This window comes from Lissotriton helveticus, chromosome 6 (assembly GCF_964261635.1).
Source record: "Lissotriton helveticus chromosome 6, aLisHel1.1, whole genome shotgun sequence".
NCBI classification, from domain to species: domain Eukaryota; kingdom Metazoa; phylum Chordata; class Amphibia; order Caudata; family Salamandridae; genus Lissotriton; species Lissotriton helveticus.
In genome coordinates this window covers 954,162,819-954,190,420 of record NC_136067.1, presented here as the reverse complement: position 1 = coordinate 954,190,420, position 27,602 = coordinate 954,162,819, and the positions used below count along the sequence as shown (strand labels likewise).

Sequence of the window (27,602 nt, the reverse complement as noted above, 5' to 3'; positions counted from 1 at the left end):
GTAGTGGAACACTGTAAGTAAAGGAATTAAGGAATGGTTTATAACTAGATGTTGTGATAATAAACAAGAAGTTGCTTTGTTGATGGGTTTTTGGGTAAGAGGAAATAAGAGTTTCTCATTATTGTCTAAAAAGGTACTCCCTTACTTCTTTAATGAACCTAAAACAATTATGCACTTGTGAACACAATATAAACAGGGAATGAAACTATTGGCTGGAAACTAATAGTTTTATGTTCTGAATATCAACTAAAACAAAAGTTACACATCATATGTATTGGCAATCACTACAGGCTTAGATTAGATTCTGGCCCACAAAGTACTCCACCACAAATAGTGCAGAGTATCCAGTCTGCTGACCTGAAGGTCCAACCACTCTAAATGGAGTCAAACAGCCCATCATATTTCTAACGCCGATGCTCCAACTGGCTTTGTCGGTGGAAACCCTACCTGAGCAGAGAAGGCCTGGCAGTCCAGAGCAGAACAAATTAAAAATGGCCCCTTCCACATTGACGATAACTCCCAGGGTGGAAGGATCACTAGTATTTTTTTTCTAAAACAAACTCCTGCTTTGGGAGTTTGTTTTTGAAAAACAAATAAGTCTGCTGAGTGGTTGAATGAAACAAGGCTGCTACTCAGCAAACTTACAGAGCCCACAAAGGAGATGCCATGGCAGTGGCTCGTCTGAAGGCACAGAGATCACCACAGGGCCGGGGTGGATTTAGTCTGGCCAGGGTGGCGAAGGTAAGGAGCTCTGCCACCGTGACGGATGGCTGACCACACTCCAAACTCTAAATCAGGCCCTGAATTATCATCTAAGCAGAGCTGATTTACAATATTTGCAATGCCTTAAGTTTTTGAGTAAGTGAAAGAACAACACAAAACTGCCTAATAAACCTAATTGGAGTAAAGGTTTACCTAAGAGAACAGCATGTAAAGAGGTCTGGGAAGAGTTCTCAATGTTTAATTGCACTTTTAAGATTTCTGTGTATAGGCTTGAAACGTATGATTAGACCTGGGGTGTCCAACACAAGGTCAAGAGACCTATTTAATCCCACATAACATGAAATTGAATGCACTGAATGTGGAGAGAAATCATTTAACCGGTTTTGGGTTATTATAAAAATGTGGCATGTAGCAAACCCACTGGACCTACATTGGACATCCTAACATTAGACAGAAATAAATGTCCCTACGTTAAATGCAGTTATATTACACAAAATTGTCCATTTTCAAATCCAACATCAGCGGACAGCTCTCTAGATCATGGAGAAAGTGCCGTGAATACATCTTGTCCCACAGTGGGAACAAGCACAAATTTTTATTTATGCTGAATATTTGCTGAATATACATGCCGTATACAGTCTACTGACACCTTCTCAATGACAATATTTACATTGCAAGTGCAGGAAGGTTAGACGTGTTGAGTGACTAAATGTGTTTTAATATATGATAATTTAAGTAAGTTCCTAAATAAAATTTTCTAGATATTTCTCAGCTCAAAGAAGTCGAGACCTCCTCTGGTTCTGATTTAGTGTCCTCTGCCTATCAGACCAGAATCTCAAGATCCTCATCGAATGAGTCGGAAAGACTGAGAAGCCTTATGAGAGAATGTATCCTGCCGCCATTCAAGGAAATCAGGAGAACGTAGTTTTTTCTGAATTTAAAATAAGTGATTTTAAAATAAGTGTGTTGCCCTCCCCCAGACTTAGGTCAAGGAAGAGATTCTGAAGGCACCAGATGGCACCAGTCATGTTAATGGTAAAAGCATCACAAATGTGTGTGTGGGTTTCCACCTACCCAACACCGTGGACAATGAGGCCAATGAAGAACGCGATGGCAAGATGATGCGTGTACCAGAACACCTCATAGAAGGACCTGCGAATCAGCTCTGTGGACGAGGTCAGTATCAGGATCAAGGCCAGGGTGATGACAAAGCCAGTAGCACCGGCTATGGTGCACAACACCTCCTTCATTGTGTTCTAAAGATGAAAGATTGAACAGAAAAACAACAAAGTTGCAATATACTGTGATAAAAAAAGAAGTTGACTAGCATAACATGTCTCATTCTACTCATTTTTTTTTGAGGGATGTGAGTATGAGTACAGTACCAAAATATCGTAGTTAGCATATCACCTGACATTATCATACCTTAGGTACCGTCTGCAAACATATCACGCCATTGGATTTAATAATGGAAAACTTATAGCCAATCGTGCGATATTTTTGCAAATGGAATTTAAGACAGAACATTTATGTCAGAGGATATTTTTGCTCACGATTATCATGCATATTTCCTTGAGTGTTTGCTGGGGACTGCAGAATAAACTGATGATGCCACCTGTGACGACAAGGGATCTACTCTTTCTTAAAGACTGTAATATTACTTTCAGCAGACCTGCATAGATGGTTTATTCCAGGCTATTTTTTCATGTGCAGATGTTGTAAACAACAAGAACACGAGGGGTTAAATCCATGAAATAGGATTGAATCTCAATAAATAATCGTGACTATGGGCCTGATTTCGATGTCAGATGGACCCGATACCATCCAACATCAATTGGGTACTGGGACCAGCCGACCTCCCGTCGGCCGTCCCAACCCAGCAATTAAGTTGCGACTCCTATTGTTTACAATGGAAGCATGCATTCCGACTGGAATACATGCTCTCTCTGTAAAGAGAAGAGGTGCAGTTCATCCCTGCACCCCGTGGCTGGCACCTCAAGGTGTCTGCCATGGGGTGCAGGGATCAACAGGAGGGCACCACAGGGGCCCCCACTGCCGCCATCTGGAGGCCTTGCATCCATGGGGCCCCCAAATTCGACTTCCAACAGCCTTTCTGTGTCGGAAAGGCCGACACAGAAAGGCTGTCGGAATCCAACATTGTAATCCCTAGGGCGGAAAGAGTTGCACATGAGATTATAGGAGGCTTCCTGAATGGCAGACTGGCTCTACAAGCCCATCGGAAGCCATTCGGAAATCCAGTTTTGAATAATTTCCTACTGACTCCATCCAAATGGGTTTGGTTGAAAATGAATCCAAACTGCTGATTACGCTGTTGTAGGAACAGCTTCGATCGAGGGTCGGAGCAGTTTCCTACGGCATCGTAATCAGCCCCTATGTGTCCAATGTTTCCCGCTGTGATTTTACTGTAAAATGGAATCTCTTAGTGATTTCACAATTTCGCTATACTGCACTACGCTAATAACTTGGAATATGACGTTTGCACTGTTGTAATGAATGTGTTTTTATTGGTTCACCTGTCCACATAACATGTTTTATTGGGTCACATATCCCCCACTGACATGGTATAAATGTATATTTATTTAAGATGTACATGCGTGGACACTTAAATCGTGTTTTTCCCGTCTTCTGAGATTTTGTGTTGCAGCCAGTATTGACCCTTACTTCTTTTTAAACTAAACCATCGCATCTCAGAATTGTGCTAGTAAATGTCATTGTTTTTTGTACGGAAACAAGTTTTAATGAGGATGAATCTCCCCCCTCAGGAAAGAACACTAGGGCCTTCGGTGGTAATAAACCTTGGGCAATAATGAAACCTAATATGCCTAAACAGTAATAAACAGAAGTAGGCCAGTAGTGAAGAACATTCATTACAATCTTGGTTAAGTAGAATAATCCACAGGATATTTACATTTTGGACTGCGGATAAAAACTGGAAACCACTTGGTTTCCTCGCTAGGGTGCTTCATTTTTAATTCCGAGCACATTGATCAAGAAGGACAAATAATGTGGTTAAAAAACTATTTTTTTCCCATCCGAAGTACTTTAGGAATATTTGCTGTCTGCTGCAGCGAAAACTGCTGAATGGAATAGCACTAAACTTGTTATGATGTACCCATAATAGATCCTTTTATTGGTGTGTTGGCCAATGAGTAGTTTTTGAGTTATTATTGTTTAAAAAAATGCTGGGTCAGCTTCCGGTCACCTTTGAAGCTTTTACCCACATACAGCAGTCTCGAGATCTGGGACATATTAAGGATTTTGGGGGCCCCTGTTCGGAACAGCTTTGAATTTATGATCCAGTTTCTGCTCTTTATGCCCTTTTTAGCTGGGGCACTGGCAGTGCCCAGACACACTGGTCCACATTCTAAATGTGTTTGCCTCTAATATTTAGGGATAGTTTTGTGTGGGTTTTCAATATTGTAACACAGCAGCAGCTCACTGATATTACTACAAATAATCTCTGTGACACCCTTCCATTTCTCATATGTGAGGTCCTATTGTGATTTGAAAAAGTTTTTTATGGATGTTGCATGAAACAAACACTTTTTCTGCAAAATATCTGTAATAGATTCTCACAAAGCACTCACATTTAAAATAAATGAAACAACGATGGTGTTTAAAACTATCTGTTTAAGAATTATTCAAGGTCATCAGGTCAGGACTCTGCAGAACAGAGCTGGCTGTATCAGGTGGCTCCCTGAAAGGCTGGGGCCCTGGGCCAGAGCCCACTTTGCCCATACCTTAAAAGGCCTCTGCTCGAGATGCATGACATGGACTTTGGCTCAGTGCAACAAAGCCTACTGCACTCATGCGCTCAGACATTGTGCACAGCACCAAGTTCTCATGGTTCCAGATTTCGCACTGTGCAGCCTTTGACTGTTAACAGTTGACCCTGGGAACAAACACTAGTGGTTGCAGCACAAAACCGAAAATCAAAAGTTAAAGTACTAGCCTCACCCTAACGTCATATTTTGAAAGGTGGAAACATGTGAATGAGAGTCTAGGAAGACTAGGCAATTCACTTAAATATTAGGTTTTGCGATTCTCAATTAGCAAATTTTTGAGAATCGCTATTTGAGAATCGCAAAACGCTATGTATGTAGGATTTGCAATACATTTTGGGAATCCTACATATTCCTTAATTTCGAATCGCAAATTGCAATTCACAATTAAGGAATACTTCTCCATTCATTCCTATGGGCCTAGAGGCCCATAGGAATGAATGGGAAAACATTCTCAATTTGCGATTCTCATTTAGGGAATCGCAAATTGAGAATGCAATTTCAAGTGTGCCAGGGTGTCAAAAGGACACCCTGTTGCACCCCTGAAATGAGCATGGGTGCACATGAGGCGCACATACATGCCCTAAGGGCATGTGTGTGCGCCACATGCCACTTTGAAAAATGCAAAAATGTGCATTTTTTAAAGAAATCGCAAATTATCTTCAACCTGTAGTTGGTGGTAATTTGCGATTCCTTATGTCATATTCGCACAACTTGGGTGCCTCATACATTCCATTTAAGGAATTGCAAATTACGATTCCTTAAATGCATTCGCAAAATAAGGAATCGCAAATTTTGTGATTCCTTTTTGTGCGAGGCAGTTTTTCTTTGATACGTACCATTAAGCCTAATTGCAATCGCAAACGCCGAAATTCTGCGAATTTCGGCGTTTGCAATCCCAATTTTGAATGATACATATAGCCCTTAGTCTATAAAACATATTTCAGTGTGATTTCCCGTTTAACTGTATGTAAAAAGAATGAAAACACACTACAACTCACTGTGTTGTAGCTTCTTATAGGGTTGAGGTAGGTCTCATTCGAATTCTCTCCAATGCATGAAAGCATGTTCTGAAGCGCTCCTGCGTCTTTTGATTGGCTCATGTGATATCTCTCCACGTTTACCAGATGAGCAACAACATGGATGGCTACAGGAAAGAGAACAAGAGATTTCACTGCAGGGAAAATGTTGGGTGAAGTTTTTTCAACCGCTTTTGTGTGTGCGGCTCTCAATCCGCTAACAATTCCTGGTGAAAGGAGATGGTGTGTCTTCCCAGACAGGCCCTGTGATCTCACAGTAGGAGGCTTAATATTACACCTTCATTACCAAGAGAAAGAAACTAACATTGATAAATAGGATGTACATTGAGGATTTGCACGACTTCTATGAGCAATACTTTGTTTATGGAACAGCACAGAACCTAGTTGGTTACAATTGCCTCTGAAAATAACTCTGTGAGGCCCTGGGGCCTCAGTCAATCTAGATCTAGAAATACCATAGGCGTCATGTTTGCCAACAGACGAAAGACAACCTCCCTCAAGAAAGCTCTCTAATATTTACCACCATGAGGTAAAACGAGGGAATTTATTCACATGCATTAACTTGCTGCTTTGTAGTGTCATGTGATGTTTACAGCAGCCTCAAGGAACTAGCAAAATTTCCCAAATGGAGCACGAGGATGCACAAAAAGTACACTACAAAAATCCTGATAACAAGGAAAAACACCACTTGTCTGCAAAAAAGTATTTAAAATGCAAGCAACTCAGAGTAGGGGAAAGCAAAGTTGGATCCATATAATTTTTGAACTGAATTAGAAAGTAAATGCATGATTACATACCCCCAGGACCCTAAAAATACCACATGTTGCATAATGTCCAACCTGTGATAACTGTTGACATAGTTCTTCAATAATAAATAAAGTATGCGCTGCTAAATCACAATCATGAAAGTCAGCAATAGAATTCAATAGAGTGAAAACGCTCTATGAAGTTCAAAAGTCTTGATATTAAAAAGAAGGAGGGAATAAAAGTAAAGTGCATGGTAGATTTCCACCTCCAATTTTCATACACCAGTGAAGGCTGGTGATCTTAGAAAGTCGTGAGGCAAAACATTATTCTGATGCACTATGCAGGCTCCATCTATTGGTTGTAAGTGATTTAAGGGGAAACGGTTTAATGGAATACCGTTAATGAGAGACTATTTAGTCTAAACAATTTAATGGACATGTTCTGGATAAATGGCATTTAGCATTCCATAGAAACCAATTTGTCTTTGAAATTTGAAATTTGCTTCTGCATAGTTATTTTTTGATGTGTAAATGAAACATTTTTGTCGAAGGTATTTATTTCAATCCTTTATGTTAGGGGACATTGTTTCAGATTTAAATCTTTTACATTGCAAACAATTACTTTGGATGCTTTTAATTAGCTCAACACTCACCACAGCTAACCACCATCCATTTATGCCCCTTAAAAATGCCTCCCCATGCATGTACTCCGCCCATCCCTGACCTTTAACCTCCACCCATCCCTGAACCTTAAAAGCTCTTCCTAACCATAAACTCCACCCACCTCTCAACTCTAAAAACTTCTCACCACACCTAAACTCCACCTATCTCTGAAACCTGAACCCCACCCATCCCATAAACCTTAAAGCCCACTATACTGCTAAACTCTACCCATCTCTTAAGCTAAAACTCTCTCACTACTCCTAAACCCCACCCATTCTTTTTTTGTTAACCAACTTTATTGGCATATAGGGATATCACACAATCAATTTGTACCATACGTTCTCCATGTACAAGTGTCCCTCATTCCTCCTGCCTCAACCCTGCATATATATGTAATCCAAATTACAATACTAGTTCGACATTTTCAGATGTGTCCAGGTTAGAGAAAAAGGAGGGACTAAGAGTTACACACATTCCCCAGAAATATAACTGGAGCACCCAATGATATTCAAAAGGGTACATATTTGACTTGACCATGAGTTAGCCATACAGGAGGAAAGACCATGTGCATCAGCTAAATAATACCCATGCCGATATAAAACTGTTTTTAACCCCTCCCCGCTTTCGTGTTAGGCCAGCACAATAAATAATGAGGCAAGACTTAAAATATAGATATGTATTTTTGTTACGCTCAGATGTTGCAGCCCTCCATCACCTCTAGGGTTCCTCATATTCACACACCCTGGGCAAGGGTTGTCAACTCGCCAGTCGCTCCCTCCAATGCAGGCGCCTTATGCAGCTCCCTTAACACAGATAGCATGGATGCTCTGGGCAGCAGATCATCCTCAAATTTTTCATCCCTTTGCACATGTTGCATTCGCACCTCCTCTACAATCGCCCACTCAAAGACATCCCTCAAACATACGTGGTACCTGGGAGGTGTAGGGCTAAGCCACTAAAACGCAATATGCCTCTTGGCCAAAACGAGACACAACATACAAATTTCTGCTCAACCTACTTTTCGTAGGGAAGGGTACCAATCCAAGCACTACCTGTCTAGTCTCCATTTGGATGCTCCACCTGAAGCCCCACTGAGGCAAGTAAGTATTTCTTGCCAATAGGAAGTCAGGGATGGGCATGTCCACACCATGTGGATACCATATGCCCTTGAGGCTTTACAACGTGGGCATTCCTCTTGGCGTTTGGGGTAAATCACGTGTAGTGTCCGTGGAATACGGTTGGTCTGGTGGACAAAGTTATATTGGAGAAGTTTAAAGTGTGCCTTGGAACTGACTGTTCGGACCCCCTCATGGACCTTCGCCCAGACCTTAGTGGACAAGGGTTCCTCCAATAGGGTGTCCTATTTTTTCTGTGTAGGAGCTCCACTTGCGATAAGTCATTGGGCAGAGCACAATAAAGTTAAGACACCAATCGGCGTCCCAGGGCCATGTACAACATGACCATTGATGTAGCACAAATTACACTTTTCATTTGTATGGGTGCATCATAATCATGAATAGTTCTCACCTGCATATATTATTTTTCTGTATTAATCTGGGACAGTAGAACGAGAACTGTAATAAAGTGAATTTTGGTGTATTAGGGATATTTTCAAATAAATGTGACAAAATTAATGTTGAATTCATACGTGTTTATCTGAAATCATTACCATGTACAATTCGTGCATGCTGCATACAATTATTCACATATTTGATGTGCTTATGTAACGTGTTAATTTAGAAATGCTCAGTAAAAGTCTTCATTTCATATGTAATTTCTTAAGGCTTGTTTGCTATTCTCTAATGTTGGTTGATTTCTATAGGCCTGAAATCCATTTTTCCTGGGAGCTATTGCATTAGATTTAGAAGCCGAATTTCATGTGCATGTAGGATTTGTTCTTTCCCATGTTTCTGTTGCCAGTGGAAAATTCATCTTTGTTAGCTAGAATAATGTCTTTGTTCTAGGAGCTAGGCTCAGGGAGAAGAGGATACATTGAGCGCTGATACCGGAGAACTGTTGTACTTTCTCAGCGGAGCAAGGCTGAGAATCAAGTTCATTTCGCCAAGGCCTAGGAGCATCGCTGCCTAATGGAAAATCACCTACGAGGAAGTGGCCTGACTGGATGGTGGACTGCTGCAATGCATCTGGGGATACCCCCTATGGTATTGATGTATCAAATTTAGGGAAAGTGTCCGTGGGACTTCTGCCTTGCGTTGAGAAAGAGAGCAACTTAGAATGAGCTCTGCAGCTTTATACTATTTGACCCATATAATGTGAAGATACTTTTTACAAAGACTTCACACGCTGACACCTTAATGAATCTTGCAGTGGGAAATGCTATTTAGGGATGTCATGCTAATGATAATGTAGGGGTTAATGCTTTACACCCACGAACTTCCAATGAAGGGTAATCTCTATGCCTGCTCTGTTATTTTCTGTATCCTGATTCTTGAACTCATCATCCTGTCCATGTTGTACCACCTTAACTTTATCCATAGATTTGGCTTTGTATTAGTATCAATGTATTTCTACACCCTCGCTTTGAGGTGCCTGTTTGTCCAACTGTTTTTGGCTTTGTAATAAACTAACTAAACTTAACTGGGAATCTGTGATTCTTAGGAGTCATGGTAAATTGGAACTAAAATGTTTGATTGGCTAATGATTTCTCTTCACTCCACGCTTTCACGCTGACAAAAAGTACTATCGACCTGAGGTTCTATAGCGGATCTAGAATGTGGAACCTGTTTCCTTCACCATCAATACATTGGACTTGGGAGGCTCTACAGGTAAGGATGGCCATAACTCTTGAGCAGTACTCGAAATGTTCATGTATTGCAAATATTGCCCAGTATCCGAGGCAAAGGTAGCTGTCGCCGCGGCCTGTGTGATAAAACTTTGGTTAATGTACAAGTCGGCTATTAAATTGCTGTCCCTATTTTTCCAACGCTGAACAAACATGGATTCAGAGATAGGCAGGAAAAAGGTCACAATGCCCATCGAGGCATATCTGGTGCATAAGGGGCTCCTCGGACAATCCTCTCCCATATGATCGCAACGTGCCGTATGATATAGGAACACAATGCAGGGGTGCGGGATCCAGCCATCAGAATAGTTGGTAAATGCCTCCCTCCATGTATGCCAATAGAAGCAGCTTCTCCCAATTATTGTCATAGTCCGACCAATGGATTGCATGTTGCAGCTGGGCTACCTTATAATAGAATTCCAGGCAGGGAACTTCAAGTCCCCCCTGACTCCAAGCTCTTTGCAAAGTGGCTAGCCCAACCCGCCTACATCTGGACCCCCAAAGGAGATCTATCATGAAAGCTCATAGTGTACAGAAATAGTGCCTACGGATCTCATAAAAAGTGTTTTGCATGGCAATGCAGTATAATTATCATTTTATCTATCGTGGTCCTGCCCATAAGGGACAGAGGTAAGTCCTTCCAGAACCTAACCAATGCTTGTATTCCCTCCACCACCCTTCCCTTGTTTAGATCCAGTAATACTAGAGCCAGGGGTGCCAGGTAAACCCCTATGAAGCCCATATCAGAGATCACCCAAAGGATCTCTATCAAGGGTAACGCATCTCCCAGTGCCCTTAGCAGCCTTCCCAAGGGGAGAAGCCTGAATTCCAGATTGATTCTGTGGCCCAAGACCTCTCCAAACATCTGCATAGCTTTAAGTAGGGTACTTGTTGAACAAACCAGTAGTCGAAGATATACTAAAGCATCATCTGCAGAGAGACAGACCACATGGTTTGTAGTCCCCAAGGGTATGCACCACAGTTACATTGTGCCGCTTAGGGTCTCCGCTAATGGTTCTTTGGCTATCGCAAGCAAAAGTGGTGACAGAGGGCATTCCTGCCAGGTGCTCCTGTGCAGTCGAAATGAATCAGAAATCCCACCTCCATTTCTCAACATACAGCAGTAGCAGAGTAAACAAATCCACTGAATAATACAGAGCCCAGCCCAATTTTTCAGAGCACCTGCCATAAGTAGGACCAATTAACAGAATCAAAGGCTTGCTCAATATCTAGAAACACCAGAGCAAAGTCATCTGTCAGAAGCCACGGGGCAAACCAAACATGAGCCAATCGCCGTAGATTTTGGGCAGTACTGCGCCTCGGGCAGGTGTGGAAGGAGACGTGCCGCCAGAGCTTCACTCAGAAGAATTTTTACATCTATATTTAAAACTGATATCGGTCTATACAAGAAGCAAGCGAAGGATCCCTACCAGGTTTTGGTATCATGACCACTAGGGCCTCAAGCATATAGGCCAGAATAGAACCAATGTCCAGAAATTCATTGTACACCACTAACAGTTGGTCTGCCACTGAGGCTGCAAACTTATGATAGAATTCTGCCGGCAATCCATCATTACCTTGAGTTTTGCAGGTTTAAGATGTCTAATTGCCAAAAGGATTTCCTCCTTCATCAGCGGGCTATCCAGGTCCTCCGCAACGCTTGGGTCTAGATTCGGGAGCTCAACGCTTGCAAGAAAATCCTGCATATCCTCCTGAAGGGTGTACAAGTTCCCCATCGACGCTCATGACGAGCTGGGCTCGTCATGTAGTAGCCTCCTGCTACGCTGATGACGAGCCTAGCTCGTCATGAAAGCATGAGGATCCCGGAATCCCAGCACAGCAGGGGAATTCCCATAGCATTCAACGTGTTAAGTGATCAGCAAAATCACCATTAATTGCTTTTTGAGTATAGGCCACGCCTCTTGTTGCTGTATGTAACTGTAGGAAAGAGGTCCCAGGGGCATCCTGTATAATTAATCGAGTCATCATGGCACCGGTCCCATCCCCATCCATATGTATTCACTGACAAGAGGCGTATAGGTATGTTTGCCAACCTACGCCAGTCCTCCAGAAGGGTCTCCCACATTTTGCACAATTCTGATAGCTTATGAGGGGCTGAGGGAAGTACCTGCTCAACCTTACCCAGCTTAGTCTCCTGGGTTTTGATGTTGCTTTCTAACTGACATAGAACCCCGTAGGACTTCTTCATACACACCCCCTGAAGAACAAACTTAATAGCCTCCCAATGGAGCACCTGAGAGGATGCTGACCCCCAGTTTTCCTAAAAATAATTTTCAAATGGATAAGTGACAGTCACAACAAAGGGGGAGGGGTCCCCCCAGGGGCCTCAGCGTGAAGAAGCTACAGGGGTATCACTGGCCAGTCAGGTGTACCACCAAGGCTCATCAAGACGGGAGAATGGTCTGACAGATATCTGGTAAGATAGGTGACATCCAGCAGAGTGGACACCAGATTAGGAGAAATAAAACAATAATCTAAGCGGCTGAATGTACCTGTTGCTGGGGTGTGGCAAGAAAACGCACATCTCCTGGAATGGCACTCGTGCCAGACATCACACAGGTGTAAACCATCCAGTAAGTCCCGCAGTGCCCCAGTGAGTGGGGTTTAGTATGTGCTCGATGGGGTTCTCAGTCCAACATCCCATCCATAACACTGTTAAAATCCTCTGCCAGGATCACAGCCGCAACCAGATAGGGGGCTGCCGCCAACATGAGTGTAGGGAAAAAATGTGTGCAGTCAGCATTGGAAGCATAGACATTATTCAAACAAATCTCACAACCTTCGAGTGTCCCATGCACAACAATGTATCGTCCCACTGGGTCTACAACATGGTGTAGGGGTTTAAAGGGGATCCCCGTAGCCTCCCAAACCACCATCCCTCGAGCAAACTGAATGGGGTTAGCATAAGTTTGTCCTCTCCATTGCCCCCACAGACAAGGGATGCAATCACCCCAGACATGGGTTTCTTGCAGAAATGGCACAGCTACTCTATAGCGCTTTAGATGGCCAAACACTCTTGTATGTTTCTCAAAGGTGGCTATGCCTCGGACAATTGATCAACTTTAAGGAGGCAGCCATTTCTAATAAACCATCCTTACACCCCTCCTCGCATGTGCAGCTCCAACACCCACAGAGCACCAGTAGGGGAACCCAGTCAGTAATCCAGGCATTTCCATTTTACACAGAAGCAGAAAATCCCAATACAAACCAGAACATGTAATTCACACCCCACCCACAACATCCCCCTCCCCATGGGCAGTACAACCATCCTACCCAGCCCATGCTCAGACAGGCTGGAGGCCAGCAGAAACCGCCCCACACCTCAATATGAAAAAAGAGAAAGATTAAAGACAACACCCCCCAACCGCAGCCCTCCATCTCTGGGGGCCAAGCCCTCCCACCAACACAGGTCACATATGAAATTCTATAAAAACCGTTAATAATAAGCATAAATGGCCCATTAGGTGGCTTGATAGGGAGGCGGAGCTAAGCCTAATGACCCTGTATTGTCACTCCAGCCCCCTTGCAGGCAGGGGAGGAAGGGGATTCTCCGCAATTTAAAGCAACTGTTTAGAAGCTTCATCCACCTTCCAGAACCAGGGCACCAAAGTGTAAATACTGGACCTCAGACACCACCACTTCAGTACATTTGTGGACCTGTGGATACTCTGCTAGGAAGAAGGATTGCTGTGCTGTTACTAGGATGGCCTCTCTGCTGGACTGCTACTCTGCTGGACTTGTGCTTTGCTGTGCTGACCTGCTGCCTGCTGCCCTCTTGACTGGGAGTGAGATGGACTGAACCTGCATCTCTCCAAATCAGAACCAAAGTGACACAAAGGGCTTGCCTGCGTGCCTCCTGTTCTGTAGTCTAAGGGACATCAAAGACTTCCAACCCGCTTACAAGAGTCTGCCGTCTGTGAGCCTTGCCCTGCCAAATGGTGCAAATGCATCCTTGAAAGTGGGTATACTTTTCTGCTCCTGTAGAACACCAACACATTGCTTGGCTGCAACTCACATCTATGTCGACGCAGCCAGTATTATGGAGCTTTTGTACAGTAGGCCTTAATGGGTCCCTGTATCTGACCTGGGCTTCATCGCAGCCAGCCTGAACTCTTGACTTTGTCCTGGTTCAACATGTCCAGATAACCCACATAAACACTCTTTGCTTCTAAGCTCTATTTTGCAGTTTGTTCTTTAAAAATCCACAACTTAAGTTCTACCTATTGGATTTTTGTTGTTTTGGTCTTGGATGGTTTATTAAATTAAGCTCTATTATTCTAGCTAGTAGTGGTAATGTTTTGTGTGCTCTTTTCACTAGTTTACTATTTTAAGTGTTGCACAAATACTTTACACATTGCTTCTTAAGTTAAGCATGACTTCACGTGTGCCAAGCTACCAGAAGGTGAGCACCGGTTAATTACGGGCATGTATCTGACTTACCCTGACTAGGATTGTGGTTCCCACTTGGATCAAGGGCATACCTTTGCCAACTAGAAACCTAGGGGCATATTATCAACAACTAGTGATATTTATCGCTAAATGAGCTTAGCGATTTTTTCTTATCGTCGCGCTTCGCCGGATTTTATCGCAGAGATAACCTGCTGTTAGCAACGTTTATCTCAAATGCGATAAAATATCCGGCGATAGTGGCTCAATGAGTGAATATAGCTTGAAATCCAGCAATATTCAGGCATTAATACCAATAGGGTCTTAACCTGAATAACCAACTCCCATTGGCTATACAGGTTAAGAAGTGGTCTGAACAGGCGTTAGTTTTTGGTGATATTCGCTCAGCGCAATTTTTTTTATCGCTGTGCCTGAGTTGATAATAGGCGATAGCGATGTTAGCGACGGTTTTCAGTCGCTAACAGGTTGGGTACGCCCACTTTGCATGTCATTAGCGATAAATATCCCTGATATGCAAAGCGGGCCCCAAACCGCTTCCTATCGCCTACAAACTGTCGCTAACAGCAGTTAGCGACAGCTTGCTAATAGAGCAATGAAATTATCGCCACTTTAGCGGGAAAAGTCCCGCTAAATAGGCGATAAGGCCCTTGATAATATGCCCCCTGATTTCTAACATTAACCCATCCAAAGTCCAAAGCTTTCCCTACTGTTGCACAGACTTGGGTGGAAATAGTAAATTTGAGCCCTCCTAATTCCAACACTTTCCTTCCTGTTGCACAGTTTGGAGTAGGAGTAGTAAATGTAACACCTCCGAAATCCAATGCCTTCCCTGCTGTTGTACAGACTGGAGTGGGAATAGTAAATTGTACCCCTCCGAAGTCCAACATTGTCCCTATTATTGGTTCACTGAAAGGGATGATGCGTGTATTCTAGTGACAGTGGCGCTTCCCTTTGTGTTTGGTCTAATTTTTTGATCTGGATCTAGTTTGTTATGGTGCTTAGGGAGGGGCTTATCATCCACAACCCCATCAATCAAATCTCAAAAGAGATCCTCAACAATTGTTGCAATGTCCTAGCACACATAAACCAATTGTATTATGTTTATGACATTAAGTATATACCACAGCAACAGTAATTCTTATCAGTCTTTTTTTCTCTTTATTCCAGTTGTTCCCGCCGACACGTGTTTCGTTGCTGATTGGGTGGGTCACTCGCGACTACGTCAGGGCTGGAAATACATATATACAATGTGATGTAACAACATCACACATATGTATTTCACAGTTTGACATAATCATTAGTGAGGAAAGCGCTCAGTCCCAATATGTAAGAACAACTCAAACACCCGGAATTGTGGGTTGGTGAGACAGAAACTATGTCATGTTATGTAACAATGTGCGTAATTCCATGTATATGCCAAATTCTGTTAAGCATCCTTTTAGATATTTACACACTACTAAATTTGATCGCCCCAAGTGCCAGGTAATATCTCGTGCTAAAGTCATTGTATTCAGTGTACAGAGTGTAAACCCCAAGTCATATGGCATACCGGTATTACTAGTATCTAAAGCGTCTGATCTGTAGGTTGTGAAAGTAAAATAAGCATACGGGCAGTGATGGAAATATGTATCATTCAAAGTTAAAAACAACATTAAGACTGTGTGTGATGCATACCTTACAGCCGGTTCTAATTCCGTCCCGGTCAAAATAGCGGCCTGGGTAGATGCACTTCCGTGGTCCTATTCTGAAGTTTTTTTAACACCTGTAGAATTCAAGGTGTATCCAAGTGTGAGTATACCTCCATATATTTAAGGCCAACAGCATTGTCTATTACATGTAATGCATGAGGCGGCAACTCTCTATCACGTGTGTCATATTGAGTCTGTCATATATTTCTAACATTCCCCAAAATTACGCGTTTAACAAAGACGATATGTATGACACACTGCCTGTATACTTATTTTACTTTCACAACCTACAGGTCAGACGCTCTAGATACTAGTGATACAGGTATGCCATATGACTTGGGGTTTACACTCTGTACACTGAATACATTGACTTTAGCATGAGATATTACCGGCACTTGGGGCGATCAAATTTAGTAGTGTGTAAATATCTAAAAGGATGCTTAACAGAATTTGGCATATACATGGAATTACGCACATTGTTACATAAGCTGTGTTTCAACACACAGATGACATAGTTTCTGTCTCACCAACCCACAATTGCAGGTGTTTGAGTTGTTCTTAAATATTGGGACTGAGGGGCTTTCCTCCCTAATGATTATGTAAAACTGTGGAATACATATGTGTGATGTTGTTACATCACATTGTATATATGTCTTTCCAGCCCTGACGAAGTCGCGGGTGACCCACCCAATCAGCGACGAAACACGTGTTGGCGGTAACAACTGGAATAAAGAGAAAAAAGACTGAGAAGAATTACTGTTGCTGTGTTGTATACTTAATGTCATAAACATAATACAATTGGTTTATGTGTGCTAGGACATTGCAACAAGTGTCCCTATTATTGCGCTTTTTGGTATGAAAATAGTACATTTTACACCTCTGAAATCCAATACTTTCCCTAGTGTTGAACTGTTTAAAGTGGCAATAGTAAATTTGACCCCTCTGAAGTCCAACACTTTCCATACTGTTGCTTAAACTGGAGTGGGAATAATAAATGTAACCCCTGCAAAGTCTAAAACTTTTCCTATTGTTGCAGTGACTGGCGTAGAAATAGTAAATCTTACTCCACTGAAGTCCATCACTTTCCCTACTATTGCTGTGACTGGAGTAGGAATAGTAAAACTAAGCTCTCCGAAGTCCACCTCTCTCTTAGACATCTTTTTCTTAGACTCCACAAGTTTTCATAATATTGGTTAAATAGATTTTATAGAATTGCTTTTTTATATTTTGTTATTATTTTATTTTTAAATTTATGTTAATGTTTATAGCATTTTTAGTAAGCATATATTTATATATAGTATTACATATCAGTTGAATGTATTTAATTTACATTATATTAAAAATATATATATATATCTATATATTTTTTTAACTATTTAACATTTACTATTTTAACCTGTATTTGAATGAAAACATTAATATTGTTGTATATTTTTTCACAGCTAGTGCCAACACTATTTTTTCCAACATTTTGGTGCTTACCATTATAAGTATAGGAGAACACTATTTTAGTAATTTATATTTTGTACGCAGTATTTTTGTCAACAACGTTGTTTATCATGATATTGTGTCAGTAATTCAAATTAGCTTCATGTTATTTACAAACTATTCGTCCTTTATGGCTTTGCATTATCCATTATTTCAATGATTATCTTTATGTTTGTTATACGGTGAAAGGAAATGGAGGGTAAGCGGGGTACTTGTTCATAAGTCATTTTAACACCTGCCTTATTCTTTGCCGAAAAGCTCTGTCTACCATTGTTAGTAAATAAGGCTTTTTATCAAAAACCATGGGTGAATAGATAGGAATGCCTTTTGGCCACCCATGCAATTCCACCTTGACACAAAACAATGCCAAGCAGGGTAAAGAACTGCATTGCATTGCTTTTAGACAACTTTCTAATACTAAACAAATTTTGCACTGGGAAGTAAATTGCAAAGAAACATGTTGTGCTGGGTTTTGTCACTTAACACAGGCCTGGGACAACATTTTGGTGAATATGCCAATTTGTTTGAAAAAAGAAGAACATTTAATAGTGCACACAACGACCAAATGTGGACATTATTACTGACCTTGCAGGATTGAATAATGAATATATGGAGTGTCCCTCCCTATTCTGGATATGAGATGCAGGGACAATGGATGCACAATGTTGACAAATAGTGTATGTAATCGTATAGTAGGTGAAATTCGTTGTGGACCACTTCACATGCACGTAAGAAATAAAATGAAACTGTTATTTAGCTACACTTACACTCAGAGTTGCAAGTTTCCATAGGGCTCAGGTCTCAGTCATCACTTCAATGAGGTAGTTTAGAGCCTGTCTTATTTTATGTCAAGAGCGTAAAAAGAGGGGGGATAGCCCTTTGATAAAGTGCTTTGATATCTTTGCTAACAATAGGCAAAGTTTTACACCTGAATGTAAGCTTAAACTCCCAAAGTAAACCTCCACTATTTATGCCAAATTTAACCTGTTTGGTGCTTGCATCGGGCAACGGCCGACGCATGCACTATCACCTGGTGCAGCGCACGTCCATTGGCTGACACCAGGGCGCGCTCCCTTTAATCTTCCGGAGGTTTCAACCCCCCCCCCACGGGAGACGGGAAGGCTTTCCGCGTCCCTCCCTATCCCCCCTCGCACCCATCTGTGACGTCAGCGTTCTGCGAGGCACTCAGACATCACAGTTTTCCCCACCGGAGCTGAGGAAGCAGCAGGTAAGGCTACGCTCGACTTTGATGGGGAAAGGAGACCAGCCGGAGATGTCATCAGTGATGTCATGAGTGATGTCACTGACCATGTCATGAGTGATGTAATATGTGACGTCATCAGCAGTGCATTGTGGGCGCGCAAATTATAGCTAGCTGAACTAACTATAACGGGGGAATTTCTATGGTTTTGTACGAGTGAAATTTCCAACTAACTATAACTCCACTGAAACGATGTTTTTTTCTGTGAATTTCTAAGGTTTTTTAAATGCTAATTTCTAACTATAACGTGCCTGAAACCTATGGTTTTTTCAGTGAATTTCAAAGGTTTTTTTAAATGCTAATTTCTAACTATAAGGTACCTGAAACCTTTGGTTTTATCAGTGAGTATATATATATATTTATTATACTATGTATACATGTGAAAAAATTTCGGTCTGCCTGTTTGCCTCGGTGGCACAGAAAAAATGGGTGGAACTGATGTCAGCACGCCGACGAGGTCCTCTTATGGCTCCGATGACGTCATACGGTGTCACGAGTGGAGCCATGCTATTATGACATCCATGTTGACGTGGGAGAGCAAGGGAAGAATTTCCGTGAATTGATGGTGCAGGGGATATTCACCTAAGTGTTCAGGCTAGTCCTTTGGGAGAAAATGTTTATGTTGCCACTTCAGAAACCGAAACCAGTGATCCGAGGGCAGAGGCCCTGCAAATGGCATACAAGGTGGGGTGCCCAGTCGTGTGCACCGGCGGGGCAGCGAAGTGACAAGCACCACAACTCACAAAAAAGGTACCGAGGGCACTGAGTAACACAGGATTTTCTCTTTGTATCTGGCAGGAACAACAAAGTTAAAATGCCCTAGTACCAAAATGTAGAATTAGTGCTACAACGGTCTTCAAGAGGACCTGCGATGCCGCTTCTGCCTCCCGTACCCTGGAGGCGGCACATGGGTCACGAGGTACGGTCATACTGCGGTGAGACGCACACTCGTTGACCTCTCATGGCACTGCTCCACACTTCAGGGAGGACGCTTTCCATTAGCTATGTTTTCTGATGACGTGTCGCGCCGGCCCCTTCCAATAACAGAACCCCTTTAGATCCAAAGAGACTCTTCCACTCTCTCAACGGAAGTGAAACCAGGCCACGCGGACACTTTCACAATACAACAGCCGGGAAGCACTTTTCGGTAAAAAAAACACATTCCTTCCTCCTAATTAATCAAATAAACGTCTCACTGAAGAACAGGGGTCAGCTTTGATTGGTAAACAGCCGTTACAACGACTTTTTTACTTCGCGATACCATTACAACTCATGCATTACCACGCTTGCGTTGTATATCGCAAAGTCATTACTAGGCATTTTTTTAGAACGCATGGTCATTTACCACGCATGCCTTTACAACGAATTTTGTTGTAAAGGTATGTTTGGTAAATGACCATGCATGCTAAAAAACATGTAGACGATCCACGTTGTTGCAAGGAAACAGAGGCTGTTCCATTTCCTCATAATGAGGTGCACCGCCCCTCAGAGACGACGTGAAGCAGGAACCACGAGTAGAAAGGAACCACGAGGAGTGAGAGGTAAGGGGGATTATGCATGGGGTGGGGTTTTTTTTCTAGGGTTTAGGGTAGAGCAGTGGTGTTTGGGTTGTGAAGGGGTCGTGCTGGGGGTAGTGTTTTAGGGTTTAGGGTAGTGCAGTGGTGTTTGGGTAATGTAGGGGGTCATGCTGGGGTAGTGTTTTAGGGTTTAGGATAGTGCAATAGTGTAGGGGGACGTGCTGGGGGTAGTGTTTTAGGGTTTAGGGTAGTGCAGTGGTGTATTGGTAGTGTAGGGGGTCATGCTGGGGTAGTGTTTTAGGGTTTAGGGTAGTGCAGCGGTTTTTGTGTAGTGTAGGGGGTCATGCTGGGGGTAGTGTTTTATGGTTTAGGGCAGTGCAGTGATGTTTGGGTAGTGTAGGGGGTCGTGTTGTCGGTAGATTTAGGGTTTAGGGTAGTGCACTGGTGTTTGGGTAGTGTAGGGAGTCATGCTGGGGTAGTGTTTTAGGGTTTAGGGTAGTGCAGTGGTGTTTGTGTAGTGTAGGGGGTTGTGCTGGGGGTAGTGTTTTAGGGTTTACGTTAGTGCAGTGGTGTTTGGGTAGAGTAGGGGTAGTGCTGGGGTAGTGTTTTAGGGATTAGGGTAATGCAGTGGTGTTTGTGTAGTGTAGGGGGTAGTGTTTTAGGGTTTAGGGTAGTGTAGTAGTGTTTGGGTAGTGTAGGGGTTCTTGTTGGGGGTAGTGTATTAGGGTTTAGGGTATGGCAGTGGTATTTGGGTACTGTAGGGGGTCGTGCTGGGGGTAGATTTAGGATTTAGGGTTTAGGGTAGTGCACTGGTGTTTGTGTTGTGAGGGGGTCGTGCTGGGGGTAGTGTTTTAGGGTTTAGAGTAATGCAGTGGTGTTTGTATAGTGTATGGGGTTTAGGGTGGTGCAGTGGTGTTTGTGTAGTGTAGGGGGTCATGCTGGGTATAGTGTTTTATGGTTTAGGGTAGTGAAATGGTGTTTATGTAGTGTAGGGGGTAGTGTTTTAGGTTTTAGGGTAGTGCAGTGGTGTTTGTGTAGTGTAAGGGGTTATGCTGTGGGTAATAATTTAGGGTTTAGGGTAGTGCAGTCATGTGTGTGTAGTGTAGGGGGTCATGTTTTAGGGTATAGGGTAGTGCAGTGATGTTTGGGTAGTGTAGGGGTCATGCTGGGGTAGTGGTTTAGGGTTTAGGGTAGTGCAGTGGTGTTGGTGTAGTGTGGGAGGTCATGCTGGGGGTAGAGTTAGGGTTTAGAGTAGTGCAGTGGTGTTTGGGTAGTGTAGGGAGTCGTGCTGGGTGTTGTGTTTTAGGGTTTAGGATAGTCCAGCGGTGTTTGTGTAGCGTGGGGAGTCGTGCTGGGGTAGTGTTTTAGAGTTTAGGGTAGTGCAGTGGTGTTTGCGTAGTGTAGGGGGTTGTGCTGGGGATAGTGTTTTAGGGTTTAGGGTAGTGCAGTGGTGTTTGGGTAGTGCTGGGGTAGTGTTTTGGTTTACGGTAGTGCACTGGTGTTTGTGTAGTGTAGGGGGGGTCATGCTGGGGGTAGTGTTTTAGGGTTTCGGGTAGTGCAGTGGTGTTTTTGTAGTGTGAGGGGTAGTGTTTTGGGGTTTAGGGTAGTGCAGTAGTGTTTGTGTACTGTAGGGGTCGTGCTGGGTTCTAGTGTTTTAGGGTTTAGGGTAGTGCAGTGGTGTTTGTGTAGTGTAAGGGGTTTTGCTGGGGATAGATTTAGGGTTTAGGGTAGTGAATGAATGAATGAATGAATGAAAAAGACATTTGTACAGCGTACGTACACCAACGGTTTCTTGGCGCTTTGGGACTAACTGAGACTAACAGCAGAGAATGAGGATTTTAATCAAAGGCCTGTGCAAACAGCCACGTCTTCAGGGCTCTCCTGAACACCGGATAGGAGGTAATGTGACGTAAGTCGGGCGGAAAGGAGTTCCTCAGGCGCGGGGTTTGTGATGCAAATCTGAGGCCCCCAAGCCTTTTACGCTTAAACGTACAGGTGGAGAGAAGATTGAGTCCAGCTGACCGAAGCGTTCGAGAGGGGGCATATCGATGGAGCAGAGCACCTATGAAGGAGGGACCTTGATTAGCGAGGGCTAGGTACGTGGTACAGCCAACTTTAAAGAGACTGCGCTGGACTACTGGGAGCCAATGCAGGCTTTTCAGTGGCGGTTTCACAGAGCAGGACTTAGGTTGACGAAAGATCAGTCTGGCGCCTGGTTTTGGGCGAGTTGGAGTTGATGGGATTGGTAGAGGGGAATCCCGATGTAGAGGGAATTCGCATAATCAATGCGGGACACTACTAAACCCAGTACGATGTGGACCAGGGTATCGTGGGTAAGAAATCTTCTGATCTTCCTGATGCGGCGCAGGTGGAAAAAGCAAGCCGACATCACAGATTTAATTTGGTGTTTCATGAACAGATCGTTACTGATGGTTACTCCAAGACTCTTGACAGAGCTCGCCTGACAGGGGGCTCCGCCCAGCGTGGGCGGCCAGAAGCTGGGATTCCATGGATTATTTGGGGGACCAGTGAGCACCAGCTCAGTCTTGTCTGGGTTGAGTTTCAACTGGTTAGCATTCATCCAGCTGCAGATGAACAACATTGTGCTCTGGACGTTTTCTATAGAGGAAGGGGAGGAGTCAATGTTGAAGATGAGTTGCATGTCATCTGCATAATTGAAAATGACCACTGGTTTCTCCCTAAGTTTGGCAATCAGCGGGAGGATGTAGAGATTGAATAGCAGGGGGGAAAGGGAAGAGCCCTGGGGGACCCCATAAGTAAGGTCCTTCGCCTTGGACATGAAAGAACCAAGACGAACTGCTTGCTTGCGATCTTGGAGGAATGAGGTAAGCCACCTGAGCGGGGTGCCCCTGATGCCGGCATTCTCGATCCGCTGAATAAGGATGGAGTAATCAACGGTATCGAATGCCGCCGACAAATCAAGGAGCACCAGGGCCTGGGAGATGTTCTGATCCGCTCCCTTCCTGAGTTCATCGTGAACTGCTACCATGACCGACTCAGTAGAGTGCTGAGGTCTGAATCCGGCCTGGTGCTGATCAAGGCACCCAGAGTTTTCTATGAAGGAGCCCAGGCAGCTGGCGACATGAGCCTCCAGCAGCTTGCCCAGAAAAGGAAGCAGGGATATCGGCCGGAAGTTACTGAGGGTGGCCGGGTCCGCCCGTGGTTTTTTCAGTATGGGTGTGGCAATGGCTGATTCAAAAGAGCTGGGAACCATACCCTGGCTGAGGGAGTTGTTAAGCAGGGCAAGGGGGACCTCAGGGAGGTCAAGAAAAACTTTCCGAGCAACATGGGCTGGGCAGCTGTCGGAAGGCGAGCCAGAGCGGACTCTACAGAGGAGCGGACGAAGTGTATCAGTGGTGATTGGGGGGAAATTCAACAGTGAAAAAGGATTGATTGGGGGGCTGCCTATGTCAAGTCCCGGGTCAGGGGTAGTGCAGTGGTGTTTGGTTAGTATAGGGGGTCATGCTGGGGGTAGTGGTTTAGGGTAGTGCAGATGTATTTGGGTAGTAGAGGGGGTAGTGTTTTAGGGTTTAGGGTAGTGTGCCCAACCAGCCACAATATCCGTGGACAAAGGGGATCCTGACTCTTTTGAACACTCTGCCAATTGAATTATTTGGGTCAAGGGCCCTACCACATCCAAGACCTATCAATTACTTTCTTGAGATCTCTCATATACTTGGAGAAAAAGGTACATAGTGTGTAATCAATTTCAGGCTTGTGTGCCACCTTCCCCTTCAGTGAGGGCCTGGGGCATTCTCCCCTCATCCTATTCCTGACCTCCCTTTAAAGAGGTTGATGGATTTTCCCCACCACATATTCTGCCACTTTGGCAGCAGGGGTCCACTCCGCCGACCTAGGATAGTAAATATGTATAGGCTCGAACATGTCCGAGGGGACCCCGTCCCCAACCGGGGACTGAGAGGAGTGGGACTCTGGATGCCAGGGACCCCCGAGTCCTTATCCTCATCGGTGGAGAAATCATCCTACGATACACCCTGTCCTACTAAGGGAAACCTGCCGTTGGGGTCTACAATAGTGGTGACAGCGTCGCAATTTTCTCCTGGCTCCTCCTTCTCCCAGCAGGGTGCATGTTTTAGCGTTTGCGCACTTTTGAGGAAGGTCTACGTAAGTTTATCAAATCCTTCCAAGTGCCCCGCGTTATGCTTAACCTTTATTCCCCATCTGGGAGCTACTGGGACCCGCCACCACCAGATCTGGGTCACTGAACATCCCAGGGTTGCTTTTCGCCAGCTTATCAACCTGATCCTAAGAGGAGCCAGCGCCCTAGAAATAGCCAGAGAGAGGGCTTGGTCCACTGCCGGAGGGAGAAGTTGGGGGGCCATTCCTCCTCCACTTCCTGGTAGGAGGAGTAAAACTGGTCTTCTGGAGAAGACATGATAGCAGAGGGTCTGGGCACAGAACAAATGCCCTTAAAATCCTTAAGGCAGACCCTTCGCCGGTGCTCCAACAGCTGGGCTTTCCCCGAAGCTGTTATAAGAATAGACTGAAGCGCAATACCAATTACCACCACCAGGTGGAGCTGGTCACTAACGTGACCATGTGGGGAAATCACCACGTAGCGGTGTCAAAATTAGGCGAGGGTTGGTCGGGAATCAAGCGGACACTAAAGGAGTGACCGGATTCACAAACGTGCGTAAAGACCAGCGGGAGTGCTCGATGGAGCTGCCTCGCTCGGACCAGACTCGTCTGACAGGATCTCACCACGCGCAGAGCGCACAGCGGGACAAACTGCGACGGGGAGAACGCGTTCGGGCAAGAGCGTGCTGCGCAGGGAATGTGAAACGATACATTGGCAAAAATGCTAATAACGTGCACAAGAAACCGCTATACAAACACAACAACGTCAGATTAAGCCAAGAATGTAAGGAATGCACTTAACTGATGGGCAGTGTAGAAAGAGGAAGCGGAAGGGACGTCACGATATTATATACGATGGACTGTGATATGATTGGACTATAGTTGCCTTGGAGACTACCCCCCCCCCCAATGGCTCATGGGTTGTGTAGTCTACATAAAAACAGTAAATCCTCTTTCCTAATACAACACAGTGAGAATTAATTAAAACCAGTAGGTAAAACCGGGTGATACAAAGCCCGGTTCAGAGCAACATCAGGTTAACAGAATGGTAAAGTTCAATGTTTCTCAAGATCAATCTAATGTACTTCGTGCAAAATACCCAATAAGGGGTCCAAGTAAGATGTAACGCTCCAACACCTGACCAGTCTGCACTATACAAAACTGCAGAAAAAAATAAAATACAAAGTGTTTTGCACAATTCTGTCATTGGGCTATATGTGGGTCACATCTGGGTGATATTTGTGCTACATCTGGGCTCTTCTTTCTCTGGTGGCCATCTTGGGAGACTTATTTGTTATGAAGTTTCCTAATTTCCTCATTTACTTCAGTCTCCTCAGTAGGAGATGTTTTCAGTTTTTTACTTTGATTCCATCAAGAAGGCATTCAGATGTGTCACACATTTGCCATAAATTCAGAATGTTAGCACTCTAGTTGTTAGAACACTGTAGTAAAGCTACTGCTCACCAGGGAGTTAACTGGAAGTCTACTGCTGGTATTGAAAGTGATTGTTTCAGTCTGCATGTCAGAATTTTCTAATGAAATAGAAGAGGATTTGAGATCTCACTTAAAACATGCCCTAAATGTTCTTTCTGCAGCACTAACTATAATTTCTATGGCAAGATGAACCCCCTCATTTTGTTCCTTTTTAAATTAAATGTTTTAAATGTTACCAGTTTATTCCAATCAAGATGGCTTCAGGTGTGCCATAATTATGTCATAAGTAAGAGTGTTAGCTCTCTAGTTGTTCTTTAGAAAACTCTGGAGGGCTGTAGTAGAACACAAAGGCATCAACTGACAGGCTGCTCCTGTTGACATATAACAGGAAGATATTTGAGATCTCACTTAAAATATGTCCTAATATTTCTTTCTACAGCACTAACCATACTTTCTATGACAAAATGAACCCCCTCATTTTGTTCCTATTTAAATTAAATGTTTTTAGAGTTACCAGTTTATTCCAATCAAGGTGACTTCAGGTGTGCGATCATTTTGTCATAAGTAAGACTGTTAGCACTCTAGTTGTTCTTTAGAACACTCTGGGAAGCTGCAGTAGAACACAAAGGCATCAACGGACAGGCTGCTCCTGTTGACATATAACAGGAAGATATTTGAGATCTCACTTAAAATATGTCCTAATATTTCTTTCTACAGCACTAACCATACTTTCTATGACAAAATGAACCCCCTCATTTTGTTCCTATTTAAATTAAATGTTTTTAGAGTTACCAGTTTATTCCAATCAAGGTGACTTCAGGTGTGCGATCATTTTGTCATAAGTAAGACTGTTAGCACTCTAGTTGTTCTTTAGAACACTCTGGGAAGCTGCAGTAGAACACAAAGGCATCAACGGACAGGCTGCTCCTGTTGAAATATAACAGGAAGATATTTGAGATCACACTTGAAACATGTCCTAATTTTTCTTTCTATGCCAAAATAAACCCCATCGTTTTGTTCTTTTTTAAATTAAATGTTTTAAGTGTTACCAGTTTATTCCAATCAAGATGGCTTCAGGTGTGCCATACGTTTGTCATAAGTAAGGCAGTTAGCGCTCTAGTTGTTCTTTAGAACACTCCGGGAAGCTGCAGTAGAACACAAAGGCATCAACTGACAAGCTGCTCCTGTTGAAATGTAACAGGAAGATATTTTAGATCACACTTGAAACATGTCCTAATTTTTCTTTCTACAGCACTAACCATAATTTCTATGACAAAATTAACCCCATCATTTTGTTCTTTTTTAAATTAAATGTTTTGAGTGTTACCAGTTTATTCTGATCAAGATGGCTTCAGGTGTGCCATACTTTTGTTGTAAGTAAGGCTGTTAGCGCTCAGTTGTTCTTTAGAACAGTCTGGGAAGCTACAGTAGAACACAAAGGAATGAACTGACAGTCCCTGCCCTAGTTGGATGTACATGTTTTACAGAGAATGTCAGACTTCATTCTCACATGACTGAGAAAGATAATGTGAATTTACAGGAAATATGCTCTCATTTTAGCTTCTGGAGCACCTTCCAAAACTCTATGGGACAAGCATGTGAAAATAGTTTTCTCTCAAAAATGATTCATGATATCCCAGCAGAAGGTTTTTCACAGGGTAAAATCACCTTATAACACACGACAATTCCTGAAATTAGTATGGTACCATCAACAAATGAATTCTAATGTAACTAAAGTCTGTTATCACCCTTTATAGTTCTCCTTTTGGTAACCCTCAAAATCTTCGATTCACTACAATGCATTTCAATGGGGTTCCATCATGTATATTGGTCCCAAGATGGCTGCCAGCAATTCCAGGATGAAGTGCTGACAGCCAATCAGATCTCAC

General features: G+C 43.4%; 1 protein-coding gene across 1 annotated transcript in view; it reads right to left on the bottom strand.

Annotated features, from left to right (window-relative positions):
- The window catches only part of NOX3 (NADPH oxidase 3), a 632,637-nt gene that overhangs the window by 320,706 nt on the left and 284,329 nt on the right, over positions 1-27,602 (bottom strand). The window contains exons 5-6 of the mRNA XM_078647785.1: positions 5,528-5,673; positions 1,798-1,979 (exon numbers count right to left, since the gene is read on the bottom strand). Of these exons, the coding sequence (XP_078503911.1) occupies positions 1,798-1,979; positions 5,528-5,673 (328 nt within the window). The remainder of the gene's footprint in view (positions 1-1,797; positions 1,980-5,527; positions 5,674-27,602) is intronic.